The 26,875-nt window shown below is 41.3% G+C and overlaps 1 protein-coding gene across 3 annotated transcripts in view; it reads right to left on the reverse strand.

The window, feature by feature from the left end:
• Nucleotides 1–1,045: 1,045 nt before the first annotated feature.
• Nucleotides 1,046–26,875, reverse strand: part of RAB3B (RAB3B, member RAS oncogene family) — a 107,489-nt gene continuing 81,659 nt past the window's right edge. For 2 of the 3 annotated variants that reach the window (XM_067535400.1, XM_067535399.1), the window contains 3 exons: nt 22,767–22,885; nt 6,349–6,473; nt 1,051–2,122 (listed from right to left, as the gene is read on the reverse strand). In XM_067535400.1, the coding sequence (XP_067391501.1) occupies nt 1,935–2,122; nt 6,349–6,473; nt 22,767–22,885 (432 nt within the window). In that variant the 3' untranslated portion in view covers nt 1,051–1,934. Of the gene's footprint in view, nt 2,123–6,348; nt 6,474–22,766; nt 22,886–26,875 lie in introns of all 3 variants that reach the window. The other variant, XM_067535401.1, reaches the window with a different exon arrangement.

Consider the following 26,875-nt stretch of genomic DNA (forward strand, 5'->3'; position numbering starts at 1 on the left):
TGCTCATGTGTCAGTCACGTGTCCTCCATGTTCCTGACGCTATCTAATCAACTACTGTAGAGTTAGAACCATTCTGTTAACATTAATAGTCACAAGAGCCTGGTTCCTGCTTCCATTGCAACCAAACTCCTACTGACTTCAACCGGAGCAGGATTGGGCCCTTAATTATCTAGAAAGCATATTTGTTTTACAAAAATGTTTCTAGAAGCCTTAGTTATAAACTCTTGCTAGGTAAAATTGGAGACATCCCAAACCAAAAACTACCATGCTGCTTTCCAATGGAAATCAATGCATTAGATACTTCTGGCTGCAGTAACTCCTTCCTGTGCATACAGCAACTCAAAGGGCACAAGGAAGGATTGTACAGGCGTGAAAGTGGGATCCAATAGCAGCATGACTCCAAATGGATCCATTTTGCTACGGGACTTTGAAAGCCATGCAAAATGGATGATCTTTTTTTAGGATGAACTGGACTATGCATAGTTTTCTGCTGACTTCCAAGGGTGCCATGTCCTTTTTCTTTTATGCCTGAGTTCAAGCACCTCCCTGTGAGGGGAAGGTATGTCAGAAGCTCTGTGAAATTTACCTTGGGCTTAAACTCTAGTTTTGGGTGCATGTGTTATCCATCAACAGGTTTCCATGCGGGAGAGTTGGTTGTGTTTTGTATAAAGTACTGTACTATTTGTCCCTTTAAGGTTTGCCTATAAATCTATATTTAATTCACTTAATTATCACGTTGGAGAAAAGTATTGATTCTAATAATAAAACACAATGATTCTTTCCCTCTAATAACCAAAGCCCCTCCCCAAATATATCATGGGAGTTAACCTTCACTAAAAACTCAAGTCTCCTAACAATTTTTGCAGACAGATTTTACTATTTAGTTTGTAAGCTTTTTGGGGCAGGAACCACCTTTTTGTTCTATATTTGTACAACGCCAAGCACAGTGGAGTCCTGGACCATGACTGGGGCTCCTAGGTGCTATAGCAATATAAATAATAAAGGTAGATATAGCAGCTGTTCTGTTAGATCACTTAGTTGAAGAGCAACAAGAAGACAGACTGGTTACAAACACTCACATTGTCTCTCAATAGTTTGGTCTGAGATACCAGCATTCAAGGCTAAAGGTGCTCTAACTTTTGCTGGGGACTGAGCTTGGCCCTGCACAAGCCCAGAATTAGGGAAGTGTAAGAGTGGCTTAAAGCCAGTTTTACCCTCTCTCTGCCTGGGCTCTGATTCTTGTGCTGAAGCTCTGAAGTGGCATGACACAAAATCCAACCCACACTCTTGATTTTCTTGGTGGCCCCAGATTATCAAATAGAAATAGGTCCTTTTCTTGCTATCCAGTCCTGCTGTATCAAACAAAATGGCAGTTTTACATCAAAGAGCATTGCCATCTCCTACCTCTAAATCCCTAGGTAACCTGAAATATTGAGATGTTCTGGGCTTTTTAGATGTAAAGATAGGTTTTACTTTCCTATTTTGTGAGGAGTCTGGGTTTCTTTTCTTTTTCTAAATCATTTCCTGTCTGATTGTTTTTTATATTTAATGCTCTTTATTAGTTTTTGATCTGCATGTTGGTATAGAGCTCTTTTCCCAGCAAAAGGGCCTATAATAGCAACATCAAAGCAGCATTCTCTATCAGAATAATCTAAAATACATTTATAATCATATAAAATTCTTACACTTCAGTGTAATTCACCATTAACACTAGGTGCTCTTACAATATTTATTTGGGTTTTTGGTTTGTTTTATAATATTATATGTATTAGATATATTTAACATTAAACTTTCCAGGATATTTAACAGCCACATCCATTTCCACATTAACAGAAACGTCAGTCTTTAGACGACATGGTAATACATCATCACATGTGAAAAGATAAAGTGTGTTCAGGGAATGAGAAAGAGAGATTTCAGAGAGATTAAAATCACTAGCAGGGACAATTCTGCTGCAAAGGCGGCGGGTTGTCTGTGAGTCGCATGTTCTTCCCAGAACTGCCTCTGGACGGGTCAGAATCTATATTCTCTGACATCTTTTCACAGATTATATCCACTAGGCGCTCAAAGACCTGTCTCACATTGATATTCTCTTTGGCACTGGCATCAAAATAATCAAAACCTGTGAAGGAAGCAAAAAGAATTTTTTAAATTGATGTCTGATTATATCAAGAATGCTTGAAGTATGTGTAACGGTCTGTTTAAAATGCCAACCATTTGTTTTGTATTCATTTGGTAGCCAAAAAACACTTCAGAAATACAGGACATCCAAGCAGATTGAAGCTGCCCTGGCTCAGCTGAGCCTCAGCTATATGACTGGAAATGCCTCCAAACATATCAGCCTACCAGGTGTAATAGTTTGTTATGCTTAACGCTTCTACAAAGATTAAAGCTAACAGTTTAAGCAGGCAATAACTAATTAATCAAACTTCGTTCCCCTCACAAAGTAATTTCAGATAACATTGTACACAATGCCACAGTCAGCACTTAGAAAAGCTGCCTGATAAAACCTGAAATATTTTAAAATAGACAACGTTTCACACATTATGAGGCTTGAGCTGAGTGGAATTGCCAGGAGTTTCCAGAACCATAATTAGCTTTTGCTTTCTTCTACCAATGGGATATATTTCTTCTTGGTGCATTTGACAAGTTCCAGGATAGGTCAAGAGGTGCAAGTGTGGATTCTTCATTAAAGTAGTTTTGTACAGATGTAATCAGTTGTTATGGAGACAACATGTGCTGTGTGTGTGTGCGTGCGCGCAGACAAGATGCACATTGAAATATCCCAGATATAAGGATTTAGACTCAAGATGTCAGGAATTTTTTGGTAATGAAAACAAACAGATGAACATCTTAGGAAAAAAAATTAGAAGATGGGATATTAGCGCAAACAGAACTCCACATTTGGTTGTAATATGTCTAGGTGTTAGGGTCCAAATTTTCTATCACTGAAAGCTAAATTACTCTTGAAAAATATGCAAGCACACATACAAACTATGTAAAACATGCAGCTGTGAATGCAAGATAGCCTATAGATACCTGTTTTGCACATGTTTATATTTTCAGGTGCAAAGTGGGCGCTTGGGTGTGAGTAATGGGCCCATTACATCTTTTGCAAACTAAACATGCCTTTGTTTAGCTCATTAGTACTGTACTTAATAGATAGGACTTCTGTTTTTCAGTGTTTAATTTTAGCAAGCTTGAATTTTATGTTGATGTCCACAGTCAGGAAGTTTTGAGGCTCTCTCTTTTATTAAATTATAATGAGTAAAAAGTAGTAATACATTACTCATTATATTAGTACATACTGTAATGAGTAATCTCTTTATAATGTTCCCTCATGTCCTTTAATGTAGTACTGTTTCATGCAGCACTACATTAAAGTGCACTAGGGAACCTTCAGTGAGCACCAGCAGCAGGGTCTACATGGACCAATTAATGCGCAACATATTTGTGCACTTTAGAAATCACACCCATGTAGTCCATATTACTGCTCTGTGTAGACAAGCCCTTCAATGCAAGTAACTATTTCCAGGGCTTTTTTTTTTTTTTTTGCATTTATTGGATAAACTCCAATTTTATTCTTTTTGTATTGGGGGTGTTTTATCAATGTGAAATTCAGAAGCCCTAATAATAGACCACTACTAAAGTAGTAATAATGATAGGAAAAGTAAGCTATTATTTGTTCTATGGTAGAACCCAATGGCTCCAGTCTTGATTGTGCTAGATACAGTTCAAGCATATTTAAGATATGGTCCCTGACTCACAGAGTTTACAGTCTATGTCCCATATCCTGGAGATATTATATCCATGCTTAGCTTTGCACATGAGTAGTCTGATTATTGTAAACTCTGAGGTAGGGCTTTGTGTTTGTACAGTGCCTAGCACAATGCAGTCCTGCTCCAGGACTGGGGCTTCTAGGCTCTACAACAATACAAATTATATATAATACCCATAAACTGAGGTTTGCCCACAACTGGTGACTTGCTCAAGGTCACACACTGAACCAACGATAGAGCTGGATGTACTTGTCCCCAGTCCCCTGCTTTTAACAATAGAATACAAGTCCTCCAATTAATAATAGAACACAAAATTATAGATTTGAGAATTGAGGACAGTTGGAGATTTTAATAAAACTGCGGATTTATAACAATTCCCATAAGTGCCCTAAAAGCCTTCTCTTTCCTGCGAACCTAAACAGTAACCCTTTTTATAAAGGTCTCTGGAAAAGAGCATTAATTGAAGTCAATTTTAACAAGATTTACCAGATGAATAGAAATTTTTAATGAGACCATAGTGATGTAGTTAAAACATCACACATAAGACCTGATTCTTCAGAGATTTGCACATATGCATAACTTTAAGCATGCAAGTAGTTCCACTGAAATCAGTGTGACTATTCATATGCTTCAAGTTAAGCACACAATGACACATTAGTCTCTGCGGAATTGGAGCCTGACTGTAACTGCCTGATGTATATTTTACCCATAGTGGCTTGTAGCATTTACTCTGAAACTTTCTATATTATATTCCTTGTCTTAAGTAGAAATATAGGAAAAATGCTAAATAGATGAGAAATTGGGATGCATATCCTACATTCTGGTGTTTATTCTAAAATCTTTATTCCAAACTCAGCTTCTTCGAGGAGAAACTGGTCCCTTTTTTCTAGCAATCAGGTGATGTTACTTCTATATGTGGGCAGGAAGCCCAGTAAGTAAGTGTGATGGTTCTCGAAGTACTCAGAGCTGTGAGTCATCTTGTTATCCCCTGCCTCCAGCATGAGAGAGACTAACTTGTGCATAGCTGTGTGTCAGTTCCCTGACACCACCAGCTTGTTAGCCACCCAAGCACTTTTCTCTGGGCCATGCTCGCCCTCATTTTGCCTTGCAGGCTAACAATAGGTGCCCAGTCCCAGAACCCCTCAAACATCCCCCTGTAATATCCAGCCCTTTATCCACTGAACACTCACAGAAATACCACATCTGCTGTCCCCCAAGGAACAGTGTACACACCAACTTGTATGATTTAACTCAGGATCAGCACCTCACTTAATATCACTGCATTTAGATATACTTATAGGGAAAACAAAGATAAGTTTATTATCAAAGATTCAAGAGATAGCAAGTAAGGATAATGGACGCAAAAGGTTACATATAAAACAAATGCTTTCTAGAATTCGCTTTCTAGAAACTAAATTTAACTGCCTAACCTGTTGTCTAAAGATATTTTCCTCACCTTCAAAGCCCTCTGCAACCAAGGCTGGTTGTGAATCTAAATGCACTGCACTTTTACTTCCTACATGCAGTGCATTTAGATGGGGAGGGGGCGTCTTCTTTGCCTTCTACTTATATCCCCAAAGTTCATTGTGTGTGTGTACTCAGAGACAGTATAACCCTTCCCCCTCAACCTCCGGCCATCTGTTTTTCCTGTGTGTTCTTCCCTATTGACTTCACATCTGTCTGTTGACTTTGTATGTAAATGGATATCCATTGTGTTAGCTTACAATACTTAATTTACATCTCAACCAGTGAATAAACATTTCTTGTCTGACAGAAAATTTGTTTGGCAACCCTGCCTTGATACAGACCTTAAAACGTATTTTCAGTATAGAGTGTAAACACATAACTCCTTATATAGTATCTGTACATACAGTTCACTACAATATTAATGACCAGTGTGACCCCAGCTTTCATTTAAGACCTCACATGACATTCTTTGGTGACCATGAATGGACATACCAGAATCAGGACACTCCTGTAACCCCCTTGGCTAGCTGACATTAAGATAATGGTTCCCAAACTGGAGGGTGCAGAGGAATGTCCAGGGGGTGTGGTGGGGCGTGGGCCAGCCCCCATGTAGGAGCAGGGAAGGAGCACCACCCAGCCCCGCTCTGCCCCCAGCTCTCTTGCTGCCCTGCCTCCAACCACAGTTGTGGTCCCAACTCCATTCCGGACCCCAGCCACGGCTCAGCCCCTGGCTTCAGCCCCCAGCCCGGGAGTGGGCAGGGTGCAGACCCATTCCATTGCTGGTAAGGGAGGGCACAAGAGGTAAAGTTTGGGTGCCAATGCATTAAGGGGTTCTTGGGTCACAGTAACTGCTGGATTTTTTTACACCTCTCTAAAGAGCAATTTATAATCTCTGATTAGTTGCAAAAAATGTCTGGTGTAAAACCAACTTTAAATTCTGAAACTGACACTGCAGTACTCAGCAGAGTAGCATATAATATTTAATTGGACCATTGTAATCATATTTGCAGCACTGATATTATCACTGTTGGAAGAATTTTTTAATGTACAAGTAAAAAGGAACACATTATAAAGAGAAAAGAAGAGTCGCTTGAACATGTACCTAACTGATCAGCCAGATGTTTACCCTTTTCCAAAGGAATGATTCTTTCATCCTCCATGTCACACTTGTTTCCAACCAGGATGACTTGTGCATTATCCCAGGAATAGGTCTTGATCTGAGTGGCCCTATGGGAAGACAGAGAAGATAGATACTGTATTGTCAGTCATGCCAAAAGAATGTTTTATGTTTATAATGAAAATAAATATTTATAAACATTAAACCCAATTCCTACTGTAGATCAGCTGTAGATTAAAAAGTAAATTACCAAACATATATAAGGAAGCAATGCAACATTTTAAAGTATATGAATTATGGTAGATTCTATTTTATTATCCCAATACTTTGTATACAAAATTAGTCTACCAATAAAATTTCCCATTCACATTTTTTAAATGTTTTCAACATTGTGGGAACTGAACAAAAAGCTGAATTCAGTCATTTCATATTATACATTTTAGGAAAATTAACACAACTTCTAAGGCCACTTCTGCTTGTCAAATCAGTCAGTCGATCTGCATTTACATCAACTGCGGATCTGCCTCCTAAAGAGAAGAATATATAATAGATGTAAACTACTATTCAGAAGCTACTATATCATAATATATGGCATAAGATACAACAAAAACAACACAGAATTCTATCACAAATTCAGTGCCTCTGGACAAATAAATGATGCTTAATTTACCATTGCCGTTGTTTTATTTTTATACAATTAGTGGGAAAGGAGAATGCAGTAGATGTAATATTTAGGGTTTTAGTAAAGTATTTGAAATAGTTTTTCATGAACTCATACTTGAAAAACTGAATCATCTTGGCTTGAGTAGGAAAGCTGTCATGTGGACTAAATACTGGCTAGAAACCTATTTTAAAAAGTAAAGATAAACACATGTATCAAACTGGGGGGAAACAGGGTTTGGTGATAGTTTAGCTAATATGTATAGCTTGGCTAAGAGATGTCTAAGGCAGCAATGAGCAGACATGACAACAGACTGCAAGTATCTGAAGACTGTTAACTACAAGGACTGAGGAATTATAGAGTGAAGTCGATTTACTTTAAATTGACTTTCACCCGCCGAATTGTAGAAGTTGCAAGAGCGTGATCACACCATGCTCCTTGCGTTGGGCTCGTGTCTCCACTCACCATGCTTGGGTCAACGTTCTAGGCAGTGCACTGTGGCTAGCTATCCCACAGTGCAACTAGCCGCAGAGACTTTTGGGAAGCTTGTCCTCTGATGATGCAATATGTTTCTTCCCCCTTCCTTCTTGTTCCAAAGAAACTGCAAACGCTTTTTTGCGCCATTCTATGCCACGCGCATGCTGTTGCTGCAGAGACATGGAGCCCGCTCAACTCTGCACTATCATTTTGAGCATCACAAATACTTCACAGCTTATCCTGCAGTATTTTCAAAGGTGAGACAGGAGCTGCAGCATGGAAAATAGCGATGTTACGGAGGCTGCCCTGCTACAAGCCATAGAGCAAAACAATTCCCGTTTGCTGCAGGCGGTCACGTATCATCTTCAGTCTGTGGAGCACCAGTTCTGGTCCCGGGAAACAAGCACAGGCTGGTGGGATCGCATCATTATGAAGATGTGAGATTATGGTAAGTGGCTGCAGAACTTTCATATGCGAAAGGCCACTTTTGTTTAACTTTGCGTGGAGCTGTCCCCAGGCCTGAAGCACATGAATACTCACTTGAGACCAGCTCTGACAGTGGAGAAGCGCGTGGCCATCGCTCTGTGGAAGCTGGCAACCCCAGACTGCTCCTATTGTTTCAGATGTTTATTCCATTAAAGAGCTTACTTCTTACATTTATCATGAATGAAGGGCCACCAGTGCACCCAACAGCGTCAGCAAAATGTCACCCAATCCCAGCATAACACCATTACTTTTCACCCATTTGCAGGTTAGCCAAAAGAGAGCCAAGACTCTATCCAAGTTTTTTTTTTCTGTTTAGTTTACCTAAATTGCTCTCCCTTTAATAACATGGGACTTGATTCCTTCAGCTTCTGATTCACAAAGAACCTCCAATGCTGATTCACTCTTGATAATTTTAATTAGTTGTGAACAGCCTGCTCTCCTCTCCCCACAGAAAACAATGTCAATCACATTATTCCATGAGTATCTGTGAAGCAGGGGTTCGTTTTATTGTGCAAATTGCCTTCAATAAATAAACAGCACATTTGATTTATAGTTGAGGAAATTAGTCTAAACAAAGGCCCTTCCTTGAATCCAGGCTGATTTTTCAAAATGCAAAAATTAAACAGAATTATGCATTTTGAGGCTTACACATTTCCTGGTCTGCAAAGTGAAATTAACACCTGAGGTTTGATCTGTCTTTGCCTTTACTAACATGACCTTTTCCTCTCTTAATATGTTGCAGGTTGTTTTAACTCTTTTTTCTTGTATTCTGTGTTTTTACAACTGATTCCTCCCAGCAACGTATTTTTCATCAGGGCCAGCCGGACTATCTAGTAAAAGGGGACAGTGATATGGATGCAGTGCCTTGGGGGAGACCTACTAGAATTTCCTGAGTGCCTTGTTCTTGCATCTGGCTGATGGGCAATATTCTGAAACCTTAGAATATTCGACTACAAGATCCACAACCTTTCTGGAAGCTGTCTCAGAAAATTGCTGTATCTGAGATGGAGGAGTATAATGTAATCTCCAGGAACTGCTAGCAAATAGAATTATTGATGAATCATGTAGCCTGTATGCCTCCCCCAAAGTGGTGGCCAGGAAGAAAAATTGTAAAATAAGAATATGTATAAAATACAGGACCTTAAACAGATGCACTGTGATTGATCAGTACACCATGCTTTTTGTACAAGATACCTTACTCTGCTGGCAAGGAAGCCACTGGTTTTCCAGTGCAGAACATTCAAAACGGATATTATCGAATCTTGCTGGGATGCTAATGGGAAGACAGCTTTTATCTGCTGCATGGTCTTCTGTCAATTTGAATATATGGCCCAAGGAACATCTGGAACACTTACAGTATTTCATCATTTCATGGGGAAAGTTGTGGGAGACATGAATTTGCTATAGCTATTAGTCTACTTGAATGACCCCGTTGTATTTGGGAGAACTCTGGAGGACCATGAAGAAAGTCTCTTGAAAGTGTCAGATTAGCTAGAAGCCTATGAACTACTTCTTTGTACGGCTGATGTAAATGTAGAGCAACAACTATAATTTTACAACTAAAGCTATCAGTTGATAAATGCCAGTTCTCCATAACATTAGTCAAGTATGTGGGCACAAAGTACTGCAAGAAGGTGCAAGTACAGACCCTGATCAAATTCAGGCTCCCACTACATGGCCCTGTCCATGAAATTATAGAGTTCAAGACCTTTCTAGGATTTAGTAGATGCTACCACAGATTTGTAACGAGTTACCCTATCATTGCCAAACAACTCACCACTCACTCAGTGACCTCACCAGAGGATGCCAGTCCAGCAAGAAAAAAAGGAAATGCAAGATAAAAACTAAAAAAGAGTCTGCAAGGCCTTAACAGAAACATTATGATCCCTTAAAACCCTTTGGGAATTGATCCCAAGCAGGCTACCAGCTGCCAACCTTGATCACCAAAACCCATGAGAAGTAGCAGAAGCCCTATCACATCGCCTTTCCTCTCTTCATTCTCTCCTGCTCCATCCCACCCCTCTGCTCCATCCTCTTCTCTTCTTCCTTCCCCATTGCCTCTTCCCCCCAACCCCCAGGCACTCACCATTGTACAGGAACAGGACCCAGCACACCTAGAAGAGGATGACAACGGGCACTAGAACCCAGGAGGCAGCATCCCGATGCTGCCAACCTCAGTCAGGGAATGGGGCCAAGCGAGCCTCCTCCCTCCCCTGTGACAGGCTGAGCACAGCAAGCACTACTCGGTGCTCGCCTCCCCCAGCCCTTTTCATCTGGACTTCTGGAAACGCTAAAACACAGTGTGTCCCTGCAGTTTGTGAGAAAGGAGGAAGCAGCAGGCTACCAGCTGACTGCTGGGAGCTCCTTCCCCACCACAGGGACTGTTTCACCTTCCCTGCTGGCAGGAAGTGCTCCAGCAGGGCTGCCTGGTACTGTCTCCCCCTCAGGAGGCCCTACCCCCTGCCAAAACCCAGAAGCAGCAAACTTTGAATTTTTAGCAGCACACAGCTGGGCTACAGCTGTGTGCTAATTGGGCCACAAGTGGCCCACAGGCCACGGGTTGAGAACCAAACTAAAATAAGCCACTTAACCAAAATAAGAGTGTCTACATGCAAACTTGCACCAGTTTAATAATTAAATTGATTTGTAAACATACCTTTAGTTAAAGTGGTGCAAGACTGTGTTCTCACGAGACCTGAGAAAGGACTTTAAGATTTGGCCCCTAGGCTCTACAGACCTAGTAAGACATCAGGCCCACCTCCCTGACATGCAGCATTGTTTCTTATTCTGCCATTATTATTTTCTGTCCAATTCCCATGTAGATGCAATTTTCTTAACACACCAGCAATAATCCTTGATTTGCAAACACATTCTTCCATAGAGAGGACAGACCACAAACATGCATGAGAACAGCTCATCTTAAATGTCTTGCACATATTTTTTGCATGGAATACCCTGAATGTGTAAAAATCCGTTGACTAGTAACACTTTTCCTTGCAAAGGCCTAAAACGCTTCTCCTAATTATCTATAAATGTATTCATCAAATTCCACAGAAACAAATTAACTTGAATCAGATGAAAGCGCGCCACCTAATTTACATGTTTTAGCTTCTCATTGTAAGAAAAAAATACTTCTTTCAAGGATATACAGCAAGCTTTATTCAAAGTTCTATTAAAAAAAATCAGAGCAGTGAACAACCTGCATGAATTCTGTCAACGTCTTACAGATAATCTTTTTATACAAGAGAAAACACTGAAATTCTGGACCCAGATGCCATTTCTAAAATAAGTGAAAATGCTTTGTTTTCAGAGAAGTTTGAAGGGTTCCCCACTGATTTAAAGTATATGAGTGGTAAAGTGTTCTTGAATGCTTTGGATTTATTCCCAGTGGCTAAGGTGTCAGCCAACCTACCATATCACACTGCATTTATGACAGAATGTTTTATTTACACTATGGTTTATTTACTGTGTCGGACCCAACACATCACTAACCAGGCAGAATAATATGGCACTTGGAGGAGAGAATAGATGCCTGGAGTCAATTGCTATAATCTTCAGTGATTTATGGGATAACAACATGGAGTAACTGAGGGATGAATTTGGCTCTTGGCCGTTAAATATCGTCTGGCACTTGTCTAATTTGAGTGGGAGTTATACTCAACACCTCCAAGCCTCAGGCTCAAAATGTACATCTGTTAACTTTACACAGCACTGTACCATTTGTGAAGTAACTCATGTACTTCTAGACACTACACAGTAAGAATAGTCTGTGAAAGTAAAAGATGTTAGCCCTGAACACATTTTGGTTTTTTGCCTTTATAACGTGTTATTCAGAAATCCTTATGCCAAATCTTTTTTGGCTTCTCAGTGTTATATGCCCTCCTCTTTAATTCCCATACATTTCTAAGTAATGTTCTAGTGAAGTGCAGGCAAAATAATTGCTCAGTAAAAATGTCTATAAATACATGGAGCTAGCCAGAAGCCTTGCAGATGTCAGCATGGTTGTAGAAAATTGCCTGGTGTTACCCCACCTAATACAAGCCCGCAGAGAGGTAACTCTCTGATCAGGCCACATCCTCTTCCTCTTAAATAAAAAATGAAACCCTGCTGTCTCTGGGAAATTGATGCAGCCTGGACTCAGAATCTCTTAGGAAGGGGCTGGAGACACTCAACCAACATAAGGAGCAATTACAAACTCCATAGATTCTTGACGCATCACTCTGTCAACCAGTATCATTTCCATCATACCCTGAGTGAGTTTCTGCCCTCTCATTCTCATCCAGGTCCTCATCTCAGGCAGCTGCTGGGAAAGCAGGAAAAGCACACTATCCTGATCTAGTGGAAAGAAGAGGCAGGGCAGTGTGAGATGAGGATGCTGACAGCACTGCCGCCTATGACACCGCCCAGCCTCCCCTGGGACGTCACTCACAAAGGCTGAATAGAAAAGAACATAAAAGGAAGTACTGCAGGACTGTAAGGTACTGGCTTTGTGTTTATCAGTGAATGCAATGTCACTCTCCAGTATCTGGCCTATATAGAGAATAAAAGTTAGAGGAACTTTCCTTTCGCTCAGGTTTCAGAACAGTGGTTCTCAACCAGGGGTACACGTACCTCCAGGGATAAGCAGAGTTGGTACATCAACTCATCTAGCTATTTGCCTGGTTTTACAGCAGGCTACATAGAAAGTACTAGTAAAATCAGTACAAACTAAAATTTCATACGGACAATGACTTGTTTATAGGGCTCTATATACTATACACAGAAATGTAAGTACAATTTTTATATTGCAATTGATTAATTTTATAATTATATGGTAAAAAGAGAAAATAAGCAATTTTTCAGTAATAGTGTGCTGTGACACTTGTATTTTTATGTCTGATTTTGTAAGTAAATAGTTTTAAAGTGAGGTGAAACTTGGGGTACGCAAGACAAATCGGACTCCTGAAAGGAGTACAGTAGTCTGGAAAGATTGAGAGCCATTGTGTTAGAGGCCTGTGTTTTTGCAGCTGAAGGATAAGGGTTCTAATTCCAGGGCTCCCTGTGTAGGTATAAGTGATTTGCCTGCCTGCAGAAGCTTTGTCACTGGACTCTGAAATCTCTCAGAAAAGAAGACCATCCACCCCTGCTAGATCACTTGGGCACATAAACAGCACCTCATGTTCAACGGCAGAAAAAAAACTATTGCGGGATCTAATAAAATCAGCATAGAAATCTGACCTTTGTCCCTTGCCAGACGGCATTCGTCCACCAAGATTTCTAATGCTATCTAATGCTAATGATATTGTGACACAGAGGCCAATTGGTGCTAACGAACAAATCATTCATTGTTCTTTAGAAGCAACTCCTGTCTCAGACCTGACAGACTCACTGCACCTAATACACCGTTTTCATGGTATTTACCCATGAAGGGTAGCGTGTGAGGTCTCTGTTGAAAGCTTGTAACTTATCAATACTCATTATTAAGGTTAAGATTCTGTCATGGGTATTTTTAGTAAAAGTCAGGAACAGGTCGCAGGCAATAAACAAAAATTCACGGAAGTTCGCAACCTGTCCCTGACTTTTACTAAAAATAGCCTGGGGGTGGGGGAACAAAGACAGAGCTGCCGGAGGTTGCAGCTGCTCCAGCCCTGCCACTGCTCCAGCCCAGGAGGGCTGACCCAACCCTGGCCGCTCCTCTGGGAGGGCTGGGAGCTCCTGCTCCAGTGGCCCTGGGGGCTGGTTGCCCATCAGCTGTTTGGGGGCCCCAAGCTGACAGCTGCTCCAGTCCTGCCCCAGAAGAAGTCACAGAGGTACTAGAAAGTCATGGAATCTGTGACCTCAGTGACAGAATCATATCCTTACTCATAATCATTGCAAGATATGTGTACAGATAGTATTTAAGAAATAAAATAACTTTTGAAGAAAATATTGAAAAATATACCTTATGATCTTGGAGTAAGAGTTAGTCACCACAGGAAATCATCTGTCTCCGTGATGACCCATTCAAGCAGGAGGGAATTCACCCCTCCATGATTAGCCAATGATGTAACGCAAAGCTCAATTGTCTACCTTGGCCTCCTCTCTAAACAGTCAATGGAAAATCATCAAAGATAACTGCAAATAATCAAAACCACTTGGAGATAAAATGGGGATGTTATAACAGACTGGGGATCACCCTGTCTGTGAATAAACACAAAAGATTGGTTCAGTATAACAGGATGGAGATAGACACTCTGCATTCATTCACTGAGGAGATATCTTGCTGAGCAAGAGTGTTTCATGAAAGATTGGATCTTGGTTCCTGGGAAGCCAACCAGTTCTGCAACAGATTGAACTTTGGGGGGAAAAAAAAACTACTTTATTGGAAAGGAAAGGTAATAAGTGTAGGCCCAAGTTCATGTTTTTATTATTTTGTTTTATATTGTGACTATTTGTTTCCATCATTCCCTCTTGTTTCTAGTGGGGCCTCTATTCTTTCTTAAATAAACCTTCTCGTTTTATTATGAGTCCTCACAAGTGCTGTGCTTTATATAGGAATGATTTGGGTAAAACTGGTAAACTGGGGTACACTGCTCCTTTGGGAGCAGAGGATTTCTGTGAGTAGCCAATGTCAAGGGCTGGCTATCACAGGGGAATGCTTCAAGGGACTTGGGCACACCTTTTGTTAAACCTGCGATGTAAAGAAAGGGCTGGCATAACCCAGAAGAGAGTGCTTGAGTGGCTGATAGGCTGGTGATATTAGGGGGCTACAACATCCAAGACTCCCTCATGGTGGAGGCAGGGGTAAGGAGTGACTCAGTCTTGAGTACCCCAAGAACCATCAAACATACCCAGATATAAAGCCAGAAATATAAAAATGGATCTCTTCCCTCCCCTATCAACCTCAGCCCCACCTGCTTTGCATTAAATGGGTTAGACCATTTCTGCTAAAGATGTTCAGGGTTAAAGTTTGCCCTAAGTTATATCTCTGCAACCCTTAGGGCAGAATTTAGCCCAAGAAATTGAAATTCTGTGTAAGTTTGAGGCTTTGCAGTCATTTTATTTGTTTTCACTTATTGGTTAACAGGCCACTTAGCTCAAATTGTACCTGCCTATGAAAATGACTGATATTTCCATCTGAGAGTTATTTCCATCCAGAAGAGCTACAGCAACAAGCCATTAATCTTCTAAACTTAAACATGCCTCAAATCAATCAGCAGAGTGACTCCCATTATCTTTATTATATTAGGTTTCAGGAAACGTAGCAAAGAAAAAATAAAACAAAAAACATTTTGAAAGGTAAAGGAGCACTCAGGATATATCTGACCCAAATTGAGATTTGGCAAACATAATACTTCTATTGAATTTAAGTTCCATAAAATATTTTCATGAATTAAAATATTCCAGTGGATTTTTCTTTTTTTTTGGTAAACAAAGGAACACTCTCCCTGCAACATTTGTAACCAAATGCACTGCAGCAGTGTTCTAGGGCATAAGGATCTGGCAGTGAAATTGACAGGGTGCTTTGTCACTGATTTCAGTAAAAGCAGGATTGCATCCTGGAAAGTAAATAATAGTAAATAAGAATGAAAATTACTACTCTGCTTTAATTGTCATAGCTGGCAGAAATGTAAAAATGTAAACAAAAAGCTTACATGATTAAAATAAATTAGATTTTTAAAATGATTTAATCTTTAATAATGTGAAGTAGGATATGTAAATATTTTTTTAGAATGTATGGCCAAAATTTTCAAACTTGAGTATCTGAAGTTAGGGTGTCTAAATAAAAGTGGCCTGATTTTCAGAGATAGAGCACCCGTAGCTCATATACAAGTCAATTGCCCTGAGTCACCACTGCCTTGCACATTCATGCCCAGCTATGCAAAATGTGTGTAAAGTGGTTCCATGGGTCTGAGGGAGTGGGGAATTCAGATCCAGTTTTGTTACACACCCATTTTGCACAGGTTTAAATAACTACATGAGATGCAAACTAGTGAAAAATAAGGCCGATAGGAGCCAATGGTGCTCAGTGCCTCCAAAAATGTGGCTACTTTTATTTAGGTGCCTAAATATGGGTTTAGTTGCCAAACTTTAGTGCCCAAGTTTTTTTAAATAAGCTAGTGTACAATTTTTAACCTGTCAGTATACCTGTAACTAAACACACCTCTCTCTCTTAAGAACTGGCTGAAGAGATCTCTGAGCCACTATTAGCAATTATCTTTGAGAACCATGGAGGATGGGAGAGATCTCAGAGCCCTGAAGAAGGGCAGATATAGAACCTATCTATAACAGGGGGAATGAGGACAATCCAGAGAATTATAGATCAGTCAGCTTAACTTCAGTACTGGAAAAATAATGGAGCAAATAATCAAGCTATCAAATTGTAAGCACCTAAAAAATAACAAGGCGATAAGTAAAAGTCAACATGGATTTTTCAAGAACAAAATCATGTCAAAGCAACCTAATAACCTTCTCTGACAGGGTAACAAGCTTTGTGGATGGGGGGAAGCAGTAGCTGTGATATATCTTGACTTCTGTAAGGGCTGGTCTACACTTAAAATGCTACAGCAGTGCAGCTGTACTGTTGTAGCGCTTCAGTGAAGACAGTATCTACTTCGATGAGAGGGGGTGTCCATTGGAGTAGGTAATCCACCTCCCCGAGAGGTGGTAAGTAGGTCAATAGGAGAATCCTTATTCTACTTATAAACAAACTAGGGAAATATAGCCTAGCTGAACCTGCTGTAAGGGGAGTGCAAAATTGGTTGAAAAAGCATAGTCAGAGAGTGGTTATCAATGGTTCACAATCAAGCTGGAAGGGCTTGTCAAGCAGGGTCTCACAGAGATCTTTCCTGGGTCCTGTTCTGTTCAATATCTTCAGAAATGATTTGAGTAGTAGCATAGAGTACACACTTATAAAGTATAAGGACCTGGGGACTAGAAGCCAGCTCTGCAGTCTGGGACAGCTGATATTCACACAGTGCCTCCAGGAAGCCATGCAAAGGCACAGCCAGGGAACACTATGGAGAGTAGGAGCTGTAGGAAGTACTGCCCAAAAGATCATGAGTGATGGTACTCTGTGGCCTCTGATTGGCCAAGTGCCATATTTAATCCCAGGGATTGTCCCAAGGAAGTTGCCTGGGCAACCATACAGACTTTGGCCAACTGCAATGTCAGATTTTGCTTGATCACCAGTCTTCAAGTCCAGCCTACTCTGACCCTGATTCCTGCCTTCTGATTCTACTCTGGTATTGCTTCTGATCTCCAGCCTGACTCTGACTCTGACTCTTGCCTCCTGATTCCAGCCTGGCACTACTTTGATCTCCAACCTCTGATCCTGACCTAACTTTGACCCTGACTCTTGCAATTCCTCCAGCTCCTGCCTGGTGACCTATTGTCCCTGATGAGCAGACTTTTCAGCCCAGGTGTGACCACTGGGCAGGACCACCTATGCCCCTGTCCCTTACATAAAGCTTGTAGACAATACCAAGCTGGGAGGGGCTGCAAGCACATTGGAGGACAGAATTAGAATTCAAAATGATCTTGACAAACTGGAGAAATGGTCTGAAATAAACAGCATAAAATTCAACGAGGACAAATGCAAAGCACTACACTTAAGAAGCAATAATCAACTGCACAATACAAAAGGGGAAATAACTGCCTAGGAAGGAGTACTGCAGAAAAGGTTCTAGGGAATATAGTGGATCACAAATTAAATATGAGTCAATAATACTGTTGCAAAAAAAGCAAAACATCTTCTGAGATGTACTGTATTAGCAGGACTATTGTAAGCAAGACACAAGAAGTAATTCTTCCACTCCACCCAGCAATGATAAGGCCTCAAATGGAGTATTATTTCCAGTTCTGGACACCACATTTTGAGAAATATGTGGACAAATTGTAGAAACTTCAGAGAAGGGCAACAGAATGATTAAAGGTCTAGAAAACATGACCTATGAGGAAAGATTGAAAAAAACTGGGTTTGTTTAGTCTGGAGAAGAGAAGACTGAGGGGGGACATAATAATAGTTTTCAAGTACTTAAGAGGTTGTTCCAAGGAGAAGGGAGAAAAATTATTCTTCTTAACTGCTGAGGACAGTACAAGAAGTAATGGGCTTAAATTGCAGCAAGGGAGATATAGGTTAGACATTAGGAAAAACTTCCTAACTGTAATGGTAGTTAATCAGTGGAGCAAATTATCTAGGGAGGTTATGGAATCTCCGTCACCGGAGGTTTTTAAGAACAGGTTAAATAAACACCTGTCAGGGATAGTCTAAATAATACATAGTCTTGCCTCAGTGCAGAGGACTGGACTAGATGTCCATCGAGGTTCCTGCTAATCCTACATTTCTATGGTTCCTCTTACTCTCTCTTTCAGGATTTTCTAAAGGTTCTTGTTACCACATCTATTACTTAAGATCTAGGCAAAATGAGGGAGAGGAAAGCTCAAATCATAAAGATTTTTTTCCCCACTTAATCCTGGGCAGAGTAGTGTGACTTGTATATCGTATTTTGTATGCAGCTTTTTTTTTGGTTCTGTGTCTCACTGTTCTCTGTCATCCTTCCTATGGGAAGACTCCTACATGAGGCCTGATCTTTACACAAAGTTGTACTGTGTGATTTTGTACTGATTTATTTAAACCAATGTCATTTTTGTGTTGACACTACTGGTTGAAACCTAGCTTATATCAGTTTACCTTGCTTTGGTAAATTTACTGGCACAAGCTAAACTGATATTACCATTTTATACTGATATAAGAATGTCCACACAAAAGTTGTACCAGTTTAATTAACTGATTTCATTTACACCAGTGCAACTTGCAAGTTGTTAAGCTGTGAGACTAGCAATTCTAACTAGCAATTCTAACTATAACTGAGTCAGAAGAACGCCTCACAGTTCTTAGCTACAACAGTACAGTAACCCTGAAAGTTATTTGGGAAATCAGTGACTGAAGATGCCTACATGATAAAGGCACAGGTTAAGAAGCCTGATAGCTGTTCGGCTAGCCTCATAACTGCTTCATGCTTTAGCCATATAGTAAGTTCAGATACAGTCCAAATCATGTTGCATGTTCTGCTCATGACCTACGATCCTATTAAGAGTCAAATCTTTTCCAGTAATAAACCTGTTCGTGTGCATTGTAGGGTAGCATTAAGCACAGCATCCATACTTTAAGATGGTCATCATAGCACAGAGATATACCACAAAAGAAGATATTTCTAGTTTAGTGAAAGATACTGCAATTCACACCAGCACTAATATATGAAATGGTCACTGCAGACAAACTGTGATTAATGGAGAGAAGGCTATTGGTTTGGTGGAAAGAGCATGATGGTGTTATGCCGAAGAATCAGGTTTTGGCAGAACCTTTGGATTTGTGCTCCTAGGGGCTAGCATTACAGAAATTATTTTTAGTTGCTGGAGGGTGGTTCAGGAGAGTGGGTGATGTATATGTGGCTACTATATGATGTCATGGTTTGGGAGGTGGTACTTGAGATCTGCATGAAGGCAAAGACCATGTGTGACATCTCATGGGGGTCAGCCATATTAGGAATAAAATCATGACTAAAACCAAACAAGTTGGGGGAAAGCCAAGGTATTAAAGACAAAGGACTATATTGTAGCTTTTATGCTTCAGCCCACATTGGGAGATGCACAAGGGGAACGTTCTATAGGCAGCCTAGCTGACTCAGCCAAAATTCCTCCAGGGCACAGGGAAGCAAATGCTTGAGTAAGGATTGCTAACAACTTTTTACAGGGTGCAGCCAAACCCCTGTGCCTTGGGTTTTCAAAGCTTGCTCTCAGCCACTTTCCAAATAAGAGGCCTTGAGCTGGTCACTGAAGAGTTGTAAATGAAGGAGCTGCTTGGGCTCCTGGTGCCAATGCTCACAAGCCTCCATTCAACTGAGCCTCACCAACCCTGTGCTGTGGTGTACAAATAGTGTTGGGAGTTTTTAGAAGGGATATAACCTCGTATGCTTCTGGGCATAAACCAACCAATCTGAGAAGGGTTAGGGAGAAATTTACTGTACGAGCAGATTACTCCATAGCTGTCCACCAAGAGGTTTTTTTAACCTTCCTCTGAAGCATCTAGCACTTGCTGCTTTTGGTCAAGTTATTGGACTAGACAGACCCTTGGAAGACTCCCCAACAGTCCCAGGTTTTGTGGGACGCTCCCACTTTGATCCACAAAACCCCCTTTCCTGGCTGAAACTGTTGCTGTCCCATAGGGCTAGCTGGGTTTCGCTCCACACTGTGGGATTTGCAACCTGGCCCCTGATGCACATGGTCACAGAACTGTTCAGGTTTGGCCTGACACCTAGCCCCATGCATCAGGGGCTGGGTCGCAACCCCTGGATCAGGGGGCCAAGCCCAGACAGCCCTATGGGACAGGAGCCACAAGAGCTGCTACTATGGGTTGAATATGGGCAGAATCACTCTGCATTTCACTTCCTGACACTAGAGCCTTTCCCAGGGCACCACCTCACACACACATGGGCCTCCCACCCCAAGAGGGCAGGATCCATCCCACTGTAGCCACGTAAAAGGTTAGGAGATATGCCTTGGCCTGATCCAGTATGGCATTTCATGTGCTCTTATCTGCAAGGACTCCATCCCAACTTCAAGCTAGATGAGTTGGACGGTAGGTCATACTCAGCAGCATATTTTTAGGAACAATAAATAACTCCAACAGGTGAAAGTAATATAAATTTGTCTGCTATGAACTGTTACCTCCTCCCAAATATAAATTTGTTTGCCGCATGTTGATGTCTCCTTCCCTGGTTTGGAAAAAACATTTTAAAAGGAACACAAATTAAGAGATTCTCCAATCCCTATGTAACGCTATCTGGATTAGGGAGACCATTTATGATATTATTTAACATCAATATTTCAAAATTACAATAATTCATATGAGATATGCAATGTCAGGTACTGTTAAAAAGGTTATAATTTGCTAAGACGATATTTATGTGTATGTGTCATATTTGTATTGGAAGTTATGGATATGTTTGATATATCTGCATTTCAATTTGTGCTGTGTTTCTGGGCGACACCCCAGACAAGATGGCAGCAACAATAAGATGACTTACTGACACATTAAGGGAACTCACAGATACAATGAGCGCAGGGAGAGAAGTGATATCTACATCTTTATGAGTCACCAGGACTTGCCCAGGTGAACCTAGAATCCATCATGTTTCTGTAAATTTCCACAAGCAGCATAGCATGGCAAAGGGACATAAAGGGCAGCTGCACCACATCCATATTGTCTTCAGTCTTTATTACCTCTGGATCAACTCATCTGTAACTGAAGCTGTGAAACAAAGGACTGAGACCCATCCAGGTGTTAGATGTACACCAGAGGGACTATACAAGCCTGCAAACTCCACAATTCTACTGAAAACCTGATATATATATATAGACTTTCACATAATTTGTATGTATCTGATTGCTTTAATCATATAACACTTCTCACCTTGCTTGTTTCTTTCCTTTTATAACAAACCTTTAGTTTTAGTTACTAAGGATTGGCTGGCAGAGTGGTATTTTGGGTAAGATCCAAACTCATTTTGATCTGGTAATGTGGCTGACCCTTTGGGGTCAGGAGAACTTTTTGGTAAAGAGCATAGAGTTGTAATAATTTCTCTCTTTAATGGACGTAGTGGCTGATTGGGAGCCAGAGACTGAAATGCAGTAAAGGTTGCTGTGTATTTTTTATTTTAGTTTCTTGATAACCAGTGTGGGGAATCAAAAGCACGGTTTGTGGCTGGTTGGGGAGTCTAACTTCAGTGTTACCCACTAGTGCTGAGAGAATCTACTCTCCTTCTGCAGCCTGCCCTGACCTTAGCATTTTCAGGTTGTCCACCCTAGGCACAGACGGAGTTACACCCTAATCCTGCTCACTGCAACACATGCATTCCTTGTACAAAAGGCCTACAAAAGGTTAAAGATACTTTTTATCAGAGCCCCTTGTACAAGTATTGCAAGCTATTTTCTAATCTGTTAAACTTTCAGGGCTCTTCCCTTCCCTTCAAGATACAGTGAAGCATAGATTGAAAGATTCAGTCCTATTTTTTTTCCCCATTAATACTGTATTTGGGTGTTAGGTAGCTTTAATCACATGCACTCTCAGTTCAGCAATGATAATAGTTCACTAAGGTTGCAGTGAGTCTAATGGAATCAAACCAGGCACCACAGCTGAAAATTGGTAAGACCAATTAACCTTTTTCATAAAGGTTAATTTGGAAACCTAAGCTAAAGTTTTCAAAACCTCCTATGTGACACAGGAACCCAAGTTCCATTTTCAAAAGTGATTAGGCTCTTAAATGCCTAAACCACTTTGGAAAATGGGATTAGGTGCTTTTGAAAATTTTATCCCTATTCTTTAGGTTTTACCCAGGTTATAATAAGGTTTGGCTATGTCCAACTGGCCTAAACCAGCATTTAACTGGGTTGTACTGGCTCTATAGGGAAGAACCTTAATAACCCAAGAGTATCATGTATTACCATATATATTCCTTTGCTATGACCAAGAGCTTTAAAAATCTATCACTGGAAATAAAAGCTTTTATAAAATAAAAAAAAAATTTTTTAAAGGAACTAACTAGTGAAGTTATGCACCTTTTTCTCAAGAGCACTTACATAATGAAACATTTCTTCTGAATTTTAAATTAATTATGAAGGACATAGTAATACAAAACAACTTCAGGGGGTAAGGAAATTACTTCCAACCCACATGAAACGGTGAACAAGCATTGGAGAAGAGATAACTAGCTTACAAAAAAAAAAAAGAAAAGAGGGAAAACAATCATTTGTTCCATACCAGTCCTGCACTGCATTGAACGACTCTTCACTGGTGATATCGTACATGAGGATGAACCCCATAGCTCCTCGATAATAGGCTGTAGTAATGGTCCTGTATCTTTCTTGTCCAGCAGTATCCTAAATCAAGAAACAGGAGTAGTTAGGCTTTGAGGCCCAGAGTCTCAGAAATAAGAGCTAAAAGTTAGTTCTACATCCGTATTTAGACAACTAAATTAATGTTCTGATTTTCAAAAATGCTGAGTATCCAACAGCTCCCACTGCAGTAATTGATTTCTGTTCACATTTTAGTATTAATTATGTTTCTCCATTAACTGTGTTCTGATAATTGTATTTTGACACATGTACTGTTAAAAAAAGGAGGTGGGAGAATGTCAATCTTTAATTGCTGTTTCCTGACACAGACTCTGTGCAACAGCAGAATGGGGCAGAGTTCACTGAATGTCAACACTTCCAAGCCGATGAAAATGGGATAGTAGTCAAGGGTTATTCTGTGCAAAGAGTGTAGAAGAAGTTAGCACTGATGAGAGAGTGAATTCTTTGGTTTAGCCACAGAGTGGATGCTATAAGTGCCTCTTGTGAAAGTGCTGTTTAAAACAGTACTATGTTAAAGTGTATTAAGGAACCTTTAGTACACACCAGCAGGGTCTACACAGATCAGCACAATGGGTTAGTGAACTTTAGAAATCACACTCCGGTAGAGCACATTGTCCCACCATGTAGACAAGCCCCTGGTCTGGAGGGACTACCTTGTGGTGGAAACAGTATCTCAGGGTTTGTCTATACATTAAACTTATTCCAGATAAAGATAAAGTGTGAATTTTAGGGCTTGTCTACACAAGGACATTCAGGAAAATTAATTTGAATTAACTAAAGGTGTGGATTAGGTAAATAGAATTAAATCTCTCTACAGATACTGTCATTCAGAATTAAAGTGGCCTTAATTCAGTTTAGTTTAATTAACAAAGTAAATGTGAATGTCCACACAGGCAATTGATATGGTCTAAAAATTACTTTGGATTAATTTTGCTGAGTGTTTCCCTGTAGGCAATGGAATAACTTCCAGAATAACTCCAGTGGTGTACTTCTATTCTGGAATAAAATTGCCTTTTTCTGGTTTAGTTAAATCTACTTCCAAAATGGATTAAACTAATTTATGAACATATGAAGTTATTCAGGAATCGTTATTCCAGAATACCTATTCCAGAATCACTTCCTGTGTAGACAAACCCTCAATCTCCATGTTCATTCCATTTTTGGCCTAGCTGCTGGGACTGCCAACACGGATATTAAATACTGGTGAGGATTATGCTGATACCTGACTACAGGAAACCATTTCACATAGGCTACCTGTAATGCTGGCAGACCAGGTGGCAGTTCATGCCAAAAGCCCCATGTCTGAATTGCACACTGACAAGTACGTAGCTGGAATCAGTCTAGCTCACCTGTGTGTTAGTACTGTTAAACTAGGTATTAGAATTATAAGACTGTGTTTAGACTTTACTGGATGCTCATGAGTCTCTGCATGCATTAATCTCACTTATAACCAGGGGTGGATTTACACCTTATGCACCCTTAGGCACAGTATCTTCAGCACTCCCCTGCCTACAGCTGACCTTCGTGTTTTCCATGGGGGAGACCACGACGGGGGAGAGAGGGGCTGGCCGGGCCAGCTCCACGCAGTGGGGATGGGCTGGGACAACTGGCTCAGCCAGCTCAGGGCAGGAGGAATATGCTCACCCCTGGGCTCCAGCTTCCTGCCTGGATGAAGAGAAGAAGAGAGTAGCGGAGCCCGGGAGAGAGGAGGAGCAAAGAACGGGCCAGAGTTCCAGAGCAACTGCAGGGACCCCAAATTGGCCAGGGTCCCTGGACACAGGCCCCGTTGGCCTGTGTGATAATTTGCCACTGTTTAGGTGCCCCATGAACACCGGCACCCCTAGGCATGTGCCTACTATGCCTAATTGGAAATCCAGCCCTGCTTATAACACCTGTAGCCATATTGTAAGGTAATATTTGGGTGGTTGTATTCTGAACCTCTATGACTGTGTACATCAGCGGTTCTCAAACTGGGGGGCAGGCCCCCCCTAAGACGTCATGAGATGGATTGTGGAGTGGGGTGCCATTGGTTGCATTTGGGGGGGCGTAGGGGAGCAATGCCCCTCCCCAACTTATGATGATGGAGCTGTCATGGGCAGCCCTGGGCAGGTGTTGGGGGAGAGGGATCCTTAGAGGGCAACAGAGACCAGGGGAGGCTGCTGCAGGCAGCAGGCCCAGCCCTGCTGGCGGAGCGGGGAACAGTCGATCCAGCTCCTCACTTTGCCCAGTTGTTTCTGTCTCCAGTCAGACTGCTGCTCCCGGCAGCTGCCACCTGCCTCCCGCAGCAGCAGCAGCAGCAGCCTCCCGCCGCCGCTGCTCTGCAGGCTCCCGGAGGTGGCGGCTGCATCCGCGCCGCTGCCCGAGGATAATCCCAATGACGAGGTGCAATTCCTCACCGTTGCCATTTCCTCTGGCGGGTCACATTGGGCTCCAGAGCTGTGGGAGAGCTACTGCTACCCCCTGACCCCCCAAATTAAGCAGTCACACTCCACCTATGATATGTAGGCCCTGTCTTCTTTCTGAAAGTGGGGGGGAGGTTCGGAGGAAGTGGGGGCGCAAATGTTACACAAAATTCCACACGGGGCTCCATTTAAAAAGTTTGAGAACCGCTGGTGAAAGTCATAAAACAGGAGAGAGACACTAATTAGTGTGAAGGTCTGATCTTCAAGAGCAAGTGTTACGCTCTTCCCAAAAGGAAAAGTGCATCGATACCAGACAGATTACTGTGGGACATTGCAACTGGAATTTCCCTCTGTATTGCAACAAGAGGACTAAAGACTTTTGTTGTTTTGCTTTCCACCCTGTGAAGATGACTCATTCAAGTGGATTACTCCAATTAGCTGAATTTGCAGCTCTGAGCATATGGCAGGAGGCAGGAAAATTCCCAAACAAAAGGAATTTGGGATCTCTATGCTGCTTGGAGTGTGGAGGCAAGGTTTTCTAGGCATAAGCAAGAGATCCCCAGCTTCTCAGCCTGAGTTAGCCCTAAGGGACATAAAGAGCTTGCTGATAACAAATTTTAGAAGGTAATAGAAGTGTCTAAGATTGTAACTCATTTGTGTATATATATTTACCTGCTTTAACGTATAAAAAACTCTCTTCCTTCTCCTATTTAATAAATCTTTATATAGTTTATTATACGATTAGCTACAAGCATTGTCTTTGGTATGGTATGCGTCACCCCTCCCCTATAACCTGGGGTGTCCTTTAGAATGCCTTGCTGCTGTACCCTCCAGCCTGTACAGCTCACAAACAGCCTCCAGCATGTAAATCACTCCCAGCTGTGTCTGTGTGTGCTGCAGCCAGCCAGCCACACCTTAGTTCTTACCTGCCTTCAGAGCCCGTGCTAGCCCATTGGAGGCCCTAAGCAGGAATATTTTGCCCCCTCCTCCCAATACTAAAAGTGTCAAGTTCTTATAATTAAAAAAGTGAATAGGGGGCCCCTTTGAGCTGCTTGAGGCCCTAAGAAAGGTCTGCTTATACCTAGTGCTGGCTCTGCCAGCCGTGGTTATTCTGTGGGGTGATTCCAATACCCCACCAGTTCTGGATCTTCCCTCAGATATGTATATTCTGTACTGCCCAGCCCTCTCCTGGACAGTACAAATATGTTGTCTGTTATTCCTTTAAGGGAATAATATGCACACAACTTGTTACTCCAAATGTTGTTTCCCAGGCACTTCAACTTGAACACACTGGATTAGGTAAAACAGTAAAACAAGTTTATTAACTACAAAGAGATAGATTTTAAGTGAGTACAAGTGATAAGGCATAAAAGTCAGAAATGGTTATTACAAAAAAAATAAAGATAAAATGCCTACTAGTGCCTACCTTAACAAACTATATTAGATTCAAAGCAAAGTTTTCGCACTACATGCTTTCAGCAGTCTTACTGATGAAACTCTTTAGGTAAGGATCCCTCCCCCCAGAGTCCAACGACTGCTACCTTTGTCTATGCAAAGGCAGTACAGAGAATATCTATAGCCCCAGCACAGAAATAACTTCTTAGCTGAGAAA

Source organism: Emydura macquarii, unplaced genomic scaffold (assembly GCF_026122565.2).
Source record: "Emydura macquarii macquarii isolate MOO-44397 ecotype Brisbane River unplaced genomic scaffold, CSIRO-AGI_Emac_v2 contig_3506, whole genome shotgun sequence".
NCBI classification, from domain to species: domain Eukaryota; kingdom Metazoa; phylum Chordata; order Testudines; family Chelidae; genus Emydura; species Emydura macquarii.